Here is a 14,752-nt window from a genome sequence, read left to right as displayed (position 1 = left end):
GGCTTTTTTCTTTTTGCTTTTGTGGTGCTGAGGAATCGAATCCAGGGCCTCAGGCATGCAAGGCAAGTGCTCTACCACTGAGCCACCTTCCCAGCCCCTCTGGTGTTACTTTTTATAAGAACCCTAATCTTATAAATTAGGATATGTCTTCAGTTAACACTTACGATCTTTTTACAGGCCCAGCCTCCAAATTCAACTACTTTGTGGATTCCAGCTCTGACATAGGAATATTGGGAGACAGAAACATTCAGTATATAACAGGGTCTATTTGGTACTTCATAATCATCCTTATTATCTTACCATACCTGCTCAACTCTCTTCATTACATTCCCCTCACTTTAATTTTCTTATTATCATTTTTCTTTAATTTTGTAGCTACCAGTAACTATACATTGTAATCCCCTTACCCCCTTTTTTTTTTGCCATGGAGCAAATGGCTGTGCTTTAACTGACTGGTCCTAATTGGCCTTGAAAGACTAGATGGTGCTTTTCCCCTGGAGAAGATAGATTGTAGTGGTGGTAAGCTTTGAAGGAGCCTGTTTCTAGAGGGGTTTAATATTTTGCAGACACCTTTAGAATCCAAACCACTGCACCATCTTCCATTATTATCAAGTAACCTTCTGAAAGAATTCTTTTTTATTCCTTAGTGGAAATAACAGATTGAGTGTTTTCATAGTCATTAAGGCATTTTAAATCATTCTCCATCCTCTTCATTTTGGGTCTCTTTCAGATTGTTTGAAGGACGTTCATCAAGGAAACCAGAGAAACTGAAAACACTCTTCTGCTACTTTCGAAGAGTCACTGAGAAAAGTAAATTCCTTTTATTCTTGATGTAATTACGTGAATGAGGACAATTCAAATCAAGTGACAAATGGGACATTTTGGACCTAACATGTATATTCCTGCCCAAACCACAGTTAAACAATAATGATAAAATGGTGTAATTTAGACTTTTTACATAAATACAAAACTGTATGCTATTAATGTATATGGGTTCTATGTGCTCTGAAATCACACCCATATACTTTAAATCTATAGTATAAATTAAAGGATTTTTATTAGCCAAAACAGTGAAGTGGCACTTTCAAAGGACCGTATATTAACCAGAAAATAAAGCTTGAATGCTCTTAAAGAAGCATGAACTAATTTAGGTTCATTTAGATGATCAAGGAATTACTTCTTTTCCTACCCATTCCTTCTTTTTTGTCCTCCTACACCCTTGGTGGAGTTCTTATAAAACTAAATTACATTTAGTTTTTACTTATCTGTCTTCTACTGGACCTTACCATCTTGTTTTACTGGTATCTGGTGGTAGTTTTAGACCACAGTACCTTTCCAGCAAGTGCAGGTTAATGACCAGCTGGTGTTAGATCCAGTTGAATGACCATGACCAAATTGCTTATTACCTCCACCTCATTTATCTGTGAAATAAAATCAGGCTCTGGCAGATACTAAAGAAGAGAATACATGTTTAAGGTATTAGCTATTATCAATGGGTAGCCTTTTCTACAAGTTGATAATAAAGAAAACCAGCACACTCAGAAGTTTCCTTTAACTAGCTAGGTGCAGTAGTTTATGCCTGTAATCCTACCTACTCAAGAAGCTAAAATCTGGAAGATTACAAGTCAAGACCAGTCTGTTTCCAGAAAAGTATAAGAGACTCCATTGCCAAAATAACTGTCAAAAAGCTGGGCCAGAGGTGTGACTCAAGTGGTAGAATACCAGTTGGGTAAGAAAGCCAAGCAAAGTATGGTATTCTGAGTTAAAACTACAGTACTGACAAAAAAAGTTTCCTTTTGCTAAGTAAATCAGGTCTGTTCTGTTTAAATGAGTTCTTTTTAGTTCTAGCCATCTATCTTTTTTTTTTTAGTCATGAGGCTTGAACTCTGGGCCTGGGTGCAGTCCTTCAGCTCTTCAGCTCTACCACTTGAGCCATGATGCCATTTCTGGTTTTGAGTTGTTTATTGGAGATAAGAGTCTCACGGACTATCCTGCCCAGGCTGGCTTTGAACCTCGATCCTCAGATCCCAGCCTTCTGAGTAGCTAGGATTACAGGCATGAGCCACAGTGCCTGGCTCTAGCCATCTATCTTGTGGGATTTTCTTAAACATATTTTCAAAGCTTCCTACAGTCATTTTTCTCCAACTTTTAAATTTTTCTCACATTACATTCTATTTTGTGTTCTTCACTTTCATATGTAACATTGGATCTTGTTCTAATTTTTGGAAAGAAATAAAGTATCATGGTTTTGATATTTAAGGGGAAAATCATGTTCTTTTTTGGTAAAGGAGTATTTATCTCCTAGCTTATTGAGTTTTAGTTTGGTTCTCAGTACTGAATAAAACATTAAGAAAAATGCAGGGTCTTTCAGGTTTATGATACACAGCATCAAATTAGAATTTATAATTACTTGTTAGAAAAACAACTACTTTCTTTTTTACTGACATGGTTTTTCAATCTAAATAGGACTATTATAAATACATTATTATAAATAAGTAATTCAGAGTTTACTTTTCTGTCCTAGGGATCAAATCATATATCTCTTTTCTGAAAGCTAATTTGCCTTTCTATGTTTTAGGATTTCAGGTATTTTGAGAAAAAAGCACAAGTTTTGATTTTATATTTTTAAGCTAGAAGCATACAGTTTCTCACAAGTTAGACTGAAAGGAATAAATTGTAATTAAGCATCCTATTTTCCAGGATTTTTTTCCCTATACATGTTAATTTAGTTCAAAGAACTAAAGAAATAAAGTGAGGTATCATTCTAGATTTTGAGGATATAAATTCAGTGGCTTCAAGAAGAAAAACTAAAGGGAATAAAAGATTTATAGTATAATGGTAGAAGTTGCACGGAAGTTCTGGAGCCTGCTGAAAAGAGACTGAGAAAGCTGTTTAAAGTATTTAATCAAATCTAAAACATAGATGGTAGGAAGTACCATCACATAATCTCTGAGGAGAAGAAGAAAACAATGAAATATTGAAGGATTTCAAAGAGCTTTCTGAATGAAATTGTTTTAGGTAAAGTATCTTATAGGTCACATATTCCAAAATAAATAATACAGACATGCTCTCAAGGCATTTTGTTAATAATTATTTCTGGAGGAGGGTAGGATGAGAAAGGGGGAAATGGGGAACATGGACCAGGAAGCACTGTACTCATAATCTGACTTAGGAATTACAGTTCCTGGGCTGGGAAGGTGGCTCAGTGGTAGAGCACTTGCCTTGCATGCTTGAGGCCTTGGGTTCAATTCCTCAGCACCACATAAGCAAAAAGAAAAAAGCCGGAAGTGTCGCTGTGGCTCAAGTGGTATAGCCTTGAGCTGAAGAACTGAGGGACAGTGCGTAGGCCCAGAGTTCAGGCCCCACGACCGGACCCCCCCCCCAAAAAAAAAAAAAAGCAATTACAGTCCCTTTCTACAACTACTTAATATTTTAAAGAACACAATGTTATTAAAGTACAAAAAAATTATCTAAAGAACTATACCTTCCTCACTGTCTTTCTTTGCCAGCAGTGTTTATGAATTTCTCTAGGTTTCTCTGTCTGTATAGAGAACAGCTAATGATCTCCTCTGCCAATTAGCTGAAAAATGATATAAATCCATCCTAGTTTCCTATTAGAATTGCTTCTCCAGTGTCCAGATTGTTTAGTCTCTTACATATGTGTTTGAAATATATTGTCCATCATTTTAAAGTTAAATATTCTAAAGAGTATTTTAAGATGCATTTTAATAAAAAAAATGTTTTGGGGTTTTACTGAGCTTTGAGCTCAGGAACTTCTACTTTTAAGGCAGTGCTCTACTACTTGAGCCATGTCCTTTTTACTTGAGTGTTTTTAAGCTTGAGTCTCATGCATTTTTTCTCGGTCTTTCTGACCACTTTCCTCTCACCTGGGAGTACAGGTGCAAACCATATCACAAAGCTAAACAGGTTTTTTTAAAGTGTTTTCTAATTCAGCATTCAGCTACTCAGTATGGTATTTAAGTTGGTACTGCATGGCACCTGCAGCAAAAAATTAAATAAAAATAAAATGCAGAATTGTCCTTAGGAATGAAATTATAGCCAAGCTTTATTTGGGCTCAACACTATTATCACTAATAGTTCCTGACATCTCTTTGTGCCTAAGAGCTTTTTTTTCTTTTATAACAGAAGTGGCATAGCCCTTTTAGCAGACAGATTACTTTTGGTCAGCTGATTTATTTTTTGTTTTGCCACAGGCTTTTAGAAAAAAGTAAATCTAACAAAAAGAAGATCTCTAAAATTTATTGACTGCATTAATAATACTTTTTTTTTTTTGGTCGTGGGGCTTGAACTCTGGGCCTGAGTGCTGCCCCTCAGCTCTTCAGCTCGAGCACTCTACCACTTGAGCCACAGCGCCACTTCCGGTTTTCTGGTGGTTTATTGAAGATAGGAGTCTCACAGTCTTTCCTGCCCGGCTGGCTTTGAACCGCGATTCTTAGATCTCAGCCTCCTGTAGCTAGGATTACAGGCATGAGCCACCAGCGCCTGGCTCATTTTTATACTTTCAAACCTATTACTCCCTAAAAAAAGTCATCTTTATTCTCTAAACTCTTAGAAGTAGTAATTCTTCCTCCAGTTAAGGTGGCTTCTTGCCAGTAGAGCAGTTGCTTATCATCTGAGCCACAGCCATAGTGTGCTACATAAAGGGCATGCCAAAGTTACTCTTTTTAAATTGTAGACATTTTACATCAACATAAAGCACAGAAAGTGTCTTGTTTACCAGTCTTAGAGTATAGGGTTAAGGTTTTTCTTTGAAATAGAGTCTACGGATTAGACTTCAGTTTTGCCCTTGTTGAAGCTATACCAACTATGATCTTTTTTACTGCTTTTCCAAAAAATGTATATCAGCTCTCAAATTCTACTTTCATGCTGTTAATTGTATAGTTTTATTTAGTGAGGATATACTATTTTATAGGAGCTTCTGATATAAAGATAATATTTCAAAAGCAATGTTCTATTTTAAGTTTGCCTTGAATTTCCAAGGCTTCCCCATCTATGAGTCAACCTACCAGAACCTTCTAAAAAAATACCATCTGCACTCAAATATGTTGACTTTTCCTTGTCATTATCCTCATAAACCATATAGTATAGTAACTATTTATGTAGCATTTACATTGTATTAGGTATTATCAATAACCTAGGGATGATTTAAAGTACACGGGAGGATATGGTAGGTTATGTGTAAACATAGGGACTAGAGCCTCTATAAAGTTTGGTATCTACTAGTAGGTTCCAGGAACAACTCTCTATCGGTACAGAGAGATGATCATATTTCAAGCCTATATACTAAACTAAACTTGATTTTTTTCCTCCTTAGTTTCATTGACATTTGACCCATTCTTTTACTGTGTGTGTGTGTAAGTAAAGTTTTAAGTTTATTTTTTTAAGCTTATTTTATGTTTTGTTTTTTTCTTTCCTGCTTTTTTAGAGCCTACTGGGTTGGTGACATTTACAAGACAGAGTCTAGAAGATTTTCCAGAATGGGACAGGTAATAATCAAAATAACCATAGACCTGTAGATTAGGGCTGTCATGCCCTTATAAAGGTTTGTCAAACTCTTATTGCCCCACAGCCAGAGAATTTCTTCTCATAAATGACCTATCAGATAGCTTTGTTTGAAAAATTATCTTTTAAGTTCAAATGAACTTTTTGACTTCCACCATTTGCCTTCCGAAACAAGTTTTGCTTAGAATTAAGAAATGTTTATGTTAATATTAAGTAAAACTTCAGTACTTATATTTTTCTTTCATTAATGTTTATATTTTCTGGCTTTTTGTAGGACAAAACTTGATGAAGTGTTTTAGTATAATAAAATGTAAAGAGTTTTAGAAACTGTCTGAGTGACAGGAATTTTGAACTGGGCTTTCCATGTCTACTACTTGCAGATTTCATGGAAGTTACCAATTAACTGTGATTTTTTTTTTCTTAACTATAAATATTGAGAATAATAACCAATAACTTAGGGAGAACTGAACATAGGGTTTCATGGTTGCTTGGTAAGCTTTCCACCACTTGGGTCACACCCCCAAGCCCTTTTTTGCTTTAGTTTTTTTTTTAGATAAAATTTATATTTTGCCTGATCTTATACCTCACACCATTCTTCCTTCTAGTGCCTCTTGCTTAGACGAGATCACAAGTATGCCCCACCCATACTGCATGTTGATTAAGATGGGGGAGGAGTCTCTAACTTTTTGTTCAGGCTAGCCTCAAACTGTAATCCTCCCAACCTCTGCTTTCTGATTAGCTAGGATTGCAGTTATAAGCTATCATACTGAGCTCTCAGATTTGTTAGATCTTTAATACTCTGAGTAGTTACCATATTTCCTAACCTAGAGCAAATTCCTATCACACTTAAACATAGATATACTTTTTAAATTCAGATGAGGAATAAAGTAAGTTTACTATCTAACATGCATCGAGGTTTGTCATTAAGCAATGCTTCTCATTTTCACATCTAATTTTTCTTTGTCAGTCATGAGGCTTGAACTCTGGGCCTGGTCACTGTCCCTGAGGTCTTCAGCCCAAGGCTAGCACTTTACCACTTGAACCACGGTGCCACTTCTGGTTTTCTGGTGATCAATTGGAGATAAGAATCTCATGGACTTTCCTGTTCAACTGGCTTTGAACTGCGATCTTCAGATCTCAACTTCCTGAGTAGCTAGGATTATAGGCATGAGGCACCCATACCTGGCCTTCTAATAATTTTTGTCATAGTTTATAATTGTTTCATTTGGAACTACTGATAAGAAAGAATTACTCTTAAGGGAAGTTACCTTGAGAAGGCCTCCCTGCTTGGATAGTTTTCCTACAAGGGTTTCATCCATCAAATGCATTTGTGAGGTGAAAGAAAAACTTCAGAAAGCTAAGTGCATGGTTGAAATGATTATTAATAGAAATAGATAAAAGATTAAACATTTTGAGTCAGAAAAAGAAGAAAACATGTAGCACTTTGGAATCATGGTATACTAGAAATAAGAGGATCTAGGAAGTCATCTGGCCTGGCTACTGACAAAAATATGTCAGCTCTGTAATAATTTGGACAGATTGAGGCTGGACAGCTTTGGAGATGGGAAATTCACTGTTCTATATCAGTCAAGTCTATTGTTAGTTGTTACCTAATAACTAGAGGTACAAAAAACATCTGTGCGCTATTCTCTCCCTTCTTAGTTCTTCTCTCTGATCTTAGAATAATTAAATCTAAGTTCTAATTTTCTTTAGCATTCAGCCCTTCTTTGTGTATCCTAAAAATGCTTTCTTGACTGTCTCCCATTTCTAACATTGTACACATACCGTGCTATAGTTGTTGAGTTCTAACCCTGTTTCTGACATGCATTCATTAGTTTTATCTTAAAATGTGTTTCCTAGAATTGTAAGTAACATTGTGCTGCGTCATCAGGTCAGACCAAGTATAGGAGATTGCTTTTCTTCACTCTATTAGTTTGGATGAGAGGAATTTAGAAATATGGGATATCTTATTCATGTCACCTTGGTATTAATTTCATAAGATCATTCACAAGGTTTATTCATATGCCATTAATGTAAATAGACACCCATTTGTATATCACCATGTTGGAGAAGAGGGACTGGTAGAAATGCAAAGACTAGCAAGGCTGCTGTGTGACTAAAAGACAGTCATTTTGCCTCTAAGTGAGACAAGAATTCACCCTCAACTTTCATAGGCAGAATTTAATTTGGTACGTTTTCTAACCAATTTTTATTTTATCAGTCACTTTTTAAAATTTTTTGTTATTTCATAAGTGAGTGGGAGAATTTAATTAAAATCAGTGTCCCAACCTCAGTGCTGTCTCATTTCTTCATTCTTAATTACTTGAGTAGCTAAGAAAGGGTTAATTGCAGTTTAAGGCTAGCCCAGGAAGTAAAATTTTTGAGACCTCTTTCTAAATCCATAGGTGGGAATGGTGGAAAGCCCGTGTCATCCTAAAGGCTGAGAATGGGAAGATTACAGTTCTAGGCCAACTCAAGATGGAAAGTCCACAAAATTATCAGCCCAAAAAAGCTGGGCATGGTGGCATATGTCTGTTATCCCGCTTACAACAGAAAACCTAAAATGCATTGAATTTTTCAGCTATCTTAAAGAAGAAAAACTTTGGCTGGGCACCAGTGGCTCATATCTATATAATCCTGGCTACTCAGGAGGCAGAGATTTGAGGATCATAGTTCAAAGCCAACCCAGGAAAGAAAGTCTGTGAGCCTCTTACCTCCAATAAACTACTCAGAAAAAAGCCAGAAGTAGCACAGTGGCTCAAGTGGTAGAGCACTAGCCTTGAGCACAAAGAGGCTTCAGGGACTGTGCCCAGGCCCTGAGTTCAAGCCCCAGGACTGACAAAAAGAAAGAGAAAGAAAAAGGAAAGGAAGGAAGGGAGGGAGGGAGGGAGGGAGGGAAAGGAAAGGAAAAAGGAGAAGAGAGGAAAGGAAAGGAGAGGAAAGGCAAGGCAAACTGATATTATATAAAGGAAAAGGTTTGGGCGAGTGTGTGTCTCACCGTGGTTTAAATGTATATACTTACAGATTTAAATAAGAAAAAAACTGGAAGGATCAGTGCCAAGAATAGTAACTCTTTGAGGCAGTTCCAGGGTTGTTGTTGTTTTAAGTTACTTATATTTTCTTATGTTTTTTCTTTTTTTTCTTCAGCTCAAGGCTAGCGCTCTACCACTTGAGCCACAGAGCCATTTCTGACTTTTTTCTTTTTTTTTGCTTATGTGGTGCTGAGGAATCAAACCCAGGGCCTCAGGCATGCAAGGCAAGCGCTCTACGACTGAGCCACCTTCCCAGCCCCCACTTTTTTTCCCTTCAGCTATATTTTCAAATTCGCCTGTTGTGATTTACTTACAATTAAAGAAAATAAACGATTAAAAGAAAATCTTTTACATTGTAGATGTGAAAAACCCCTGACACGATTACATGTTACTTATGAAGGTACCATTGAAGGACATGGCCAAGGCATGCTACAGGTAATTGAATCTGTGTGTGTGTGTGTGTGTGTGTGTGTGTGTGTGTGTGTCAAGGCATGCTACAGGTAATTGAATCTGTGTGTGTGTGTGTGTGTGTGTGTGTGTGTGTGTGTGTGTGTGTGCCATTGTTAAGCCTTTGGCAGCAAAAGGAATTTGAAAATCTGTTTGTCTCTTAAAACTGATGTTATGCAAAAGCAGCATGATAGCAGAATGGGAAAAAACACCAGACAGATCTCTTTGACAGTCTTGGTAATGTTGTTATTTCGCCAGTGTTTGTTCTCTCCGTCTTGTATGTCCCTCCTTAAATAGCTTTTGACAGGCTCAAGATCTGAGCACCATCAGTCCTCCTGGTTCAGACATTGATTGTAGATTGACAATAGAGGAAGTTCCCAAAGTATGGTCTTGACAAGCCGTCACCAGGCTGTGTTGCTCTGCTTCAAATGATGACAAGCTTGAGATATTTTTCTGCCACCAAGCGCCCTATTTAGGCCTAGGAGGCAGGCATCTAAAAGTACTTGGTAAGAAAGGCCTCTGCACAATGAGTTAGCTATGCTTGCTCCTCTTTTTTCTCTGTTAAAGAGCCAATAGTCTTGTCTATTCTTTTTTTTAAATCATTTTTATATGTTTGATTGTAAAAATACTGTACAGAGGGGTTACACTTACATGAGTAAGGTAATGAGTACATATCCTGTTGATTGACTATTCTTTATCTTTGTTATTAGTTATTATCACTATTTTAATTTTTTTTTTTTGGTCGGTCATGGGGCTTGAGCTCTGGGCCTGGATGCTATCCCTGAGCTCTACCACTTGAGCCACAGTGCCACTTCCGGTTTTCTGGTGGTTTATCGGAGATAAGAGTTTCATGAGCTTTTCTGCTTGGGCTGGCTTTGAACCACAATCCTCAGATCTCAGCCTCCTGAGTAGCTAGGATTACAAGCGTGAGCCACCTGCACCTAGCTTCAAAAAATTTTTTTATAAAAAGTTATCAGTAAGTTGAGTGTGGAAATGCATGCCTGTATTCTCAGCATGCACCTCCACAGCATGGGAGGTTGTGACAGTTAAGGGCTAGTTCAAGGGCAATCCAGGATACATGGCTAGACTGTGTCTCAAAAGCAAAAACAATACATATGAAAAAAGTTGAGCTTTAACATATTGTAACAGCCAAAATAATTATTTTCCTTTTGAATTATAATCATTTCTTCAAATTTTAAGAGATTAAGATGTCAATATTTATGTTTTTATCCCATTTTCCCATTATTTTTTAAAAGAAGCTTGTACATGATCTTATTTATACTGGAAATAGCTGATTTTCCTGCTTAAATTCTTGTTTGGTGCTTACATTATGTCAGAAGATAAAAGAAAGCAGTTGTCAAAAAATAGTGTGTAGTTGTCCTATATGTATGGTCCAAGTGACTCATGGGTCAGATTCTTTCTGAAATGGCCTTTTATGTAGACATTTGTAATTAAAATCTTTACATAAACACACTATATTTTTACTTATGCTACCTTTTCTCTGGTGATTATTTGAGCTTATAAACAAAAATACTTAGGATAACTAAGTGAATAACTTACATTGAATTTTTGCCAACCTCCACATATTTTAATTTTATTTAATCATATACTGTCTCTTTTTCAAATGTTCTAAAAAATATTTTAAGTGATCATCACTTTCCTCCACATTCCCTTTTATGCGATTTTTTTTTTCCTTCATCAAAGTCTTGAATAAAATGAAGAATCCTGATGCACATAAAATACCCAAACCTACTGCTATTAGCACTACAGGAATACTGACCCTTCATTACAGTACAACTCAGCAAGGAATTATTTACTACCAGTCAAGGCTAAGATTCTTCTTCTTCCCTGCCATGTATTACAGATGACACGTGAGACCTTGGCAGATTAAAAAGAGTACCATAAAGTCTTCTAGCTCTATGAATTGTTCTCCCAGCCCACGCCAGGTTTCCCCAGGAGATTGGGGAATATTGTATTGCAGCTCTCCAAAGCTCCTTCCTTGTGTAGTAAAGCGTAGTAAATTATGCTGTTGGCAACTACAAAAACCTCTCTAAGGAGTGTTATCATTTCTCTCCTCATCAGGTTACAATTCAGAAGCTGAGTAATCTGAACAAGTAGCTTAAAAGTAAGAGACTAAGAAAATGACTGGCTAAAATTCCACAAGTACACTTAAGTTAATTTTCACTTATGTATGCAGGTTTCTTGCCTGTTATAGCGAGCCTTTATGTAAAATAGGAACATAAGAAAGTTTGGTTTTCTTAAAGAGCCTTGCTTTTACAATGTGTTTATTTCAGTGCATACCTCTCAAGTAATCAATGTTGTTAGCTTATTATTCCAGGAGTGAACAATGGCATGTGTATGACATGTATTTCACCATCATTATTAGGTAGTATATGAGTTAGATAGAACTTAGCTTTTTATTTCACTTATATGCTTTATTCCAGTAAAAATCACTTTGTCTGATCTCAAACCTTCTTGATTTCTCGTATGTATTCACAGTGGCATATCACTTGCAGGCATGCAGCTGATCTCAGTTCTCATATGTCCATTTTATTTCACAGATTACTAGGTCTCTTCCGTTTACTTTGCCACTGCCCTGTTAGTGTTGACTAAACTAGTCAGTAGTCATTTAGCCAGTCTTTTTGCTTTTAATTTTACTTTTGCTTTTAAGTTTTCTTTCTAAATTATCATACTAAAACACAAGCCCTGTTCTTAGAAGAATCTTTCTCAGAAGCACATTTGAGTTAAAATTCTCTAGACCAGACCATCCTCTCACCAACTGTTATCTTCCTTATGATGGACCCGACATTTCAGGCAGTCTGATAAATCTGTTTATATTCCCCTTATGTTTCACCTCTGTTCCCTCAACCCATATGTTGGCTAACTCTAGACTGAATGTCACATCCTCCCATGATCAGGTTTTAGTTAATTCTATTGTTTGGGTAGTATTGAATAAACTTGTAATTTCATTAATCATCATTCCATTATTTTATGTGCCTGACTCCCATCTAGATTTTAAATCTTCAGCCATGCATTTCTTATTCATTTTTTATTCATTTCTTATTCAGGAACCATGCATTTCTTATTCATTTTTTATATTCTACAATTCCCAGCATAACGTGGTAAATATTTGTTAAATTGAACAGTTTAAGGCATGAATGACCCAGTGGCTAAAGACCTCATATATAGTAGATAGCTAATTCTAACCAATAAGATTTGTTTTACCAAAATCATTTTTCTGTATGAGCTAAATAGTTAGAGAGGGAAAGATTGTATTGATTTTTGGTATTCAGGTATAAAAACCACCTATGTAACTCTGCAGTAATTCATTTCAGGAATTTATCAATGGTGTTTCAATATTTTCTAGTTTGTTTTTTTATGGTACAAAAAAAGCCTTCACTATCAATTTCTCTCTTTAGATGTGTTTTACCTAGCAAAATATTCATGCTCTTCTTCTTTCATAAAATAAGTGTCAGATTATTTAATATCCATTCCATTTCTTTAGAGAATATGACAAATTTTAGATCTTATATTTAACAATAGAGGCATATGTCTTCCTTACAGTACTTAGTAAAGTGTCTTTTTTTTTTTTTTTTTTGGTCCAGTCGTGGGGCCTGAACTCTGGGCCTGGGCGCTGTCCCTCAGCTCTTCAGCTCAAGGCTAGCGCTTACCACTTGAGCCACAGCGCCACTTCCAGCTTTTTTCTTTTTTGCTTATGTGGTGCTGAGGAATCGAACCCAGGGCCTCATGCATGCAAGGCAAGCGCTCTACCACTGAGCCACCTTCTCAGCCCTAAAGTGTCTTTTATGTATACCTGTATATACAAGTTTTGAATGTAACTTTTCAGAATGACGGAAGGCAAAGATGGACAACATTTTTCCCATAAACTGAAATATTAGCAGGTTAAATTTGCATGCTCTTGAGGCTTGTCTTACTCTTCTGAATCAGTAGGAATTGGGCTCTCTTCACATTATTCTTCTAACTCTTTATTAATGTAACTTATGGCAGAACACTTGCCTAACCTGTATGGAAGCCTGGATTTGTTTCTCAGCACCACAAAAGGAAAAGAAGTACATGTACATATAGTTGCAGACTAAAATTTAAAATGCTTAATTTTTATGATTATACTTCTTACACTAGGTTTTCTTCCCTTATCCTTTACTGGGATATGTTTTCTTTTAAAAAAGAAAAAAAAAGATGATACTCATAAAGTTTGGGAATTAAGGTTGAATTCAGGAAAAAATTCTATCTCTTTTTTCCACAAAAAATAGCTTATACCCAAACAGCCAACTGCTAACTAAGCTTTTCAGTTGTTTAGGACAAGTGTTTGATTGCCGCACTATATCAGAAATATTTGATCATTTTAATGTCATGTATGAAATACAGAAAAGGAACTTAAGTAAATGTGGAGAAATGACCTTGAAATCTTTTCCGATGAAGATGTACCTTGTAGGACCATAAATAAGTAACAGTTCCTATAAGATTTTTGCTTATAAGCTACATTTTCCAGATTCCTCATGCAATACAGAAGTGCTAACTGCTACAAGATGAGAAGAGTACAAGCACTGTAACCAGTCCTTCTTGGGATGATTACTAATTTGGGGACTGGTTTTCATGATAAAAGGAAAGGAGATTTGAACACATAGAACATGAGCTTCTTTATCATACATAATGTATTTTATACTACCACTTAACATGCTGCATTTTCCCTAATAGGTGGATTTTGCAAATCGTTTTGTTGGAGGTGGTGTGACCAGTGCAGGACTTGTTCAAGAAGAAATACGCTTTTTAATCAACCCTGAGTTGATTGTTTCTCGGCTCTTCACTGAGGTGCTGGATCACAATGAATGTCTTATTATCACAGGTTAGTTTTGAAAATCTATACAACAGGGTGGTTTTCCCCATATGTGAATGACTGTCATGAGGAATGGAAGCTACTCAGTAAAGCTTTTCTAGTCCTAGAATTTTCATTCATTTGTACTTGCTTTTTGAAATTTAAGTAGTATTACTTAATACCTCTAGAATAACACATTTTACCCCACATACTTTCTTGGCACTAAAGAGCAAGGGTAAAAACTATTCACTCCAGTTTGAAGTTTATGATACAATAATGCTCTTTTTTTTTAAAGTAGATAGTGGTACACTTTCAGCTATATCAGTATATATACTCAAGGTATAGATATAACTATATTGGCTTCAGATGCATCTATATTTATTTTATTTTTTTGTTTGTTTGTTTGTTTTTTGGTCCGGTTGTGGGGCCTGAACTCTGGGCCTGGACACTGTCCCTCAGCTCTTCAGCTCAAGGCTAGCACTCTACCACTTGAGCCACAGTGCCACTTCCGGCTTTTTTCTTTTTGCTTATGTGGTGCTGAGGAATCGAACCCAGGGCCTCAGGCATGCAAGGCAAGCACTCTACCACTGAGCCACCTTCCCAGCCCATCTATATTTATTTTTATGTGTTACTTGCAGGATTTTCTGTTTTGTCTGTTGATTATGATTTGTCTAGGTGTGGATCCCTCTGGGTTATCCTAATTTAGAGGTCACTTGGCTTCTTAGATGTTTAGATTCATATTTGTCATCAAAGTTGGTAAATTTTTGTCCATTATCTCTGCCCCTTTCTCTCCTCTCTTGAGTCCCAAGTGTTGGAACATTTGACCATAAACTCAGGTTCTGTTCATTTGTTTGTTTGTTTGTTTATTTTGCCAGTCCTGGGACTTAAACTCAGGGCCTGAACGCTGTCCCTGAGC

At 36.4% G+C, this 14,752-nt stretch overlaps 1 protein-coding gene across 2 annotated transcripts in view; it reads left to right on the top strand.

The window, feature by feature from the left end:
* Positions 1 to 14,752, top strand: part of Parg (poly(ADP-ribose) glycohydrolase) — a 113,077-nt gene that overhangs the window by 64,402 nt on the left and 33,923 nt on the right. For both annotated transcript variants that reach the window (XM_042696319.1, XM_042696320.1), the window contains exons 10-13: positions 731 to 810; positions 5,447 to 5,507; positions 8,915 to 8,990; positions 13,719 to 13,866. In XM_042696319.1, the coding sequence (XP_042552253.1) occupies positions 731 to 810; positions 5,447 to 5,507; positions 8,915 to 8,990; positions 13,719 to 13,866 (365 nt within the window). The remainder of the gene's footprint in view (positions 1 to 730; positions 811 to 5,446; positions 5,508 to 8,914; positions 8,991 to 13,718; positions 13,867 to 14,752) is intronic.

The sequence above is a fragment of the Dipodomys spectabilis genome, unplaced genomic scaffold (assembly GCF_019054845.1).
Source record: "Dipodomys spectabilis isolate Male_0828 unplaced genomic scaffold, ASM1905484v1 ptg000207l, whole genome shotgun sequence".
In the NCBI taxonomy this organism is placed as follows: Eukaryota; Metazoa; Chordata; class Mammalia; order Rodentia; family Heteromyidae; genus Dipodomys; species Dipodomys spectabilis.
The sequence above is the reverse complement of the archived record's forward strand: the minus strand, read 5'-3'. Positions and strand labels throughout refer to the sequence as shown.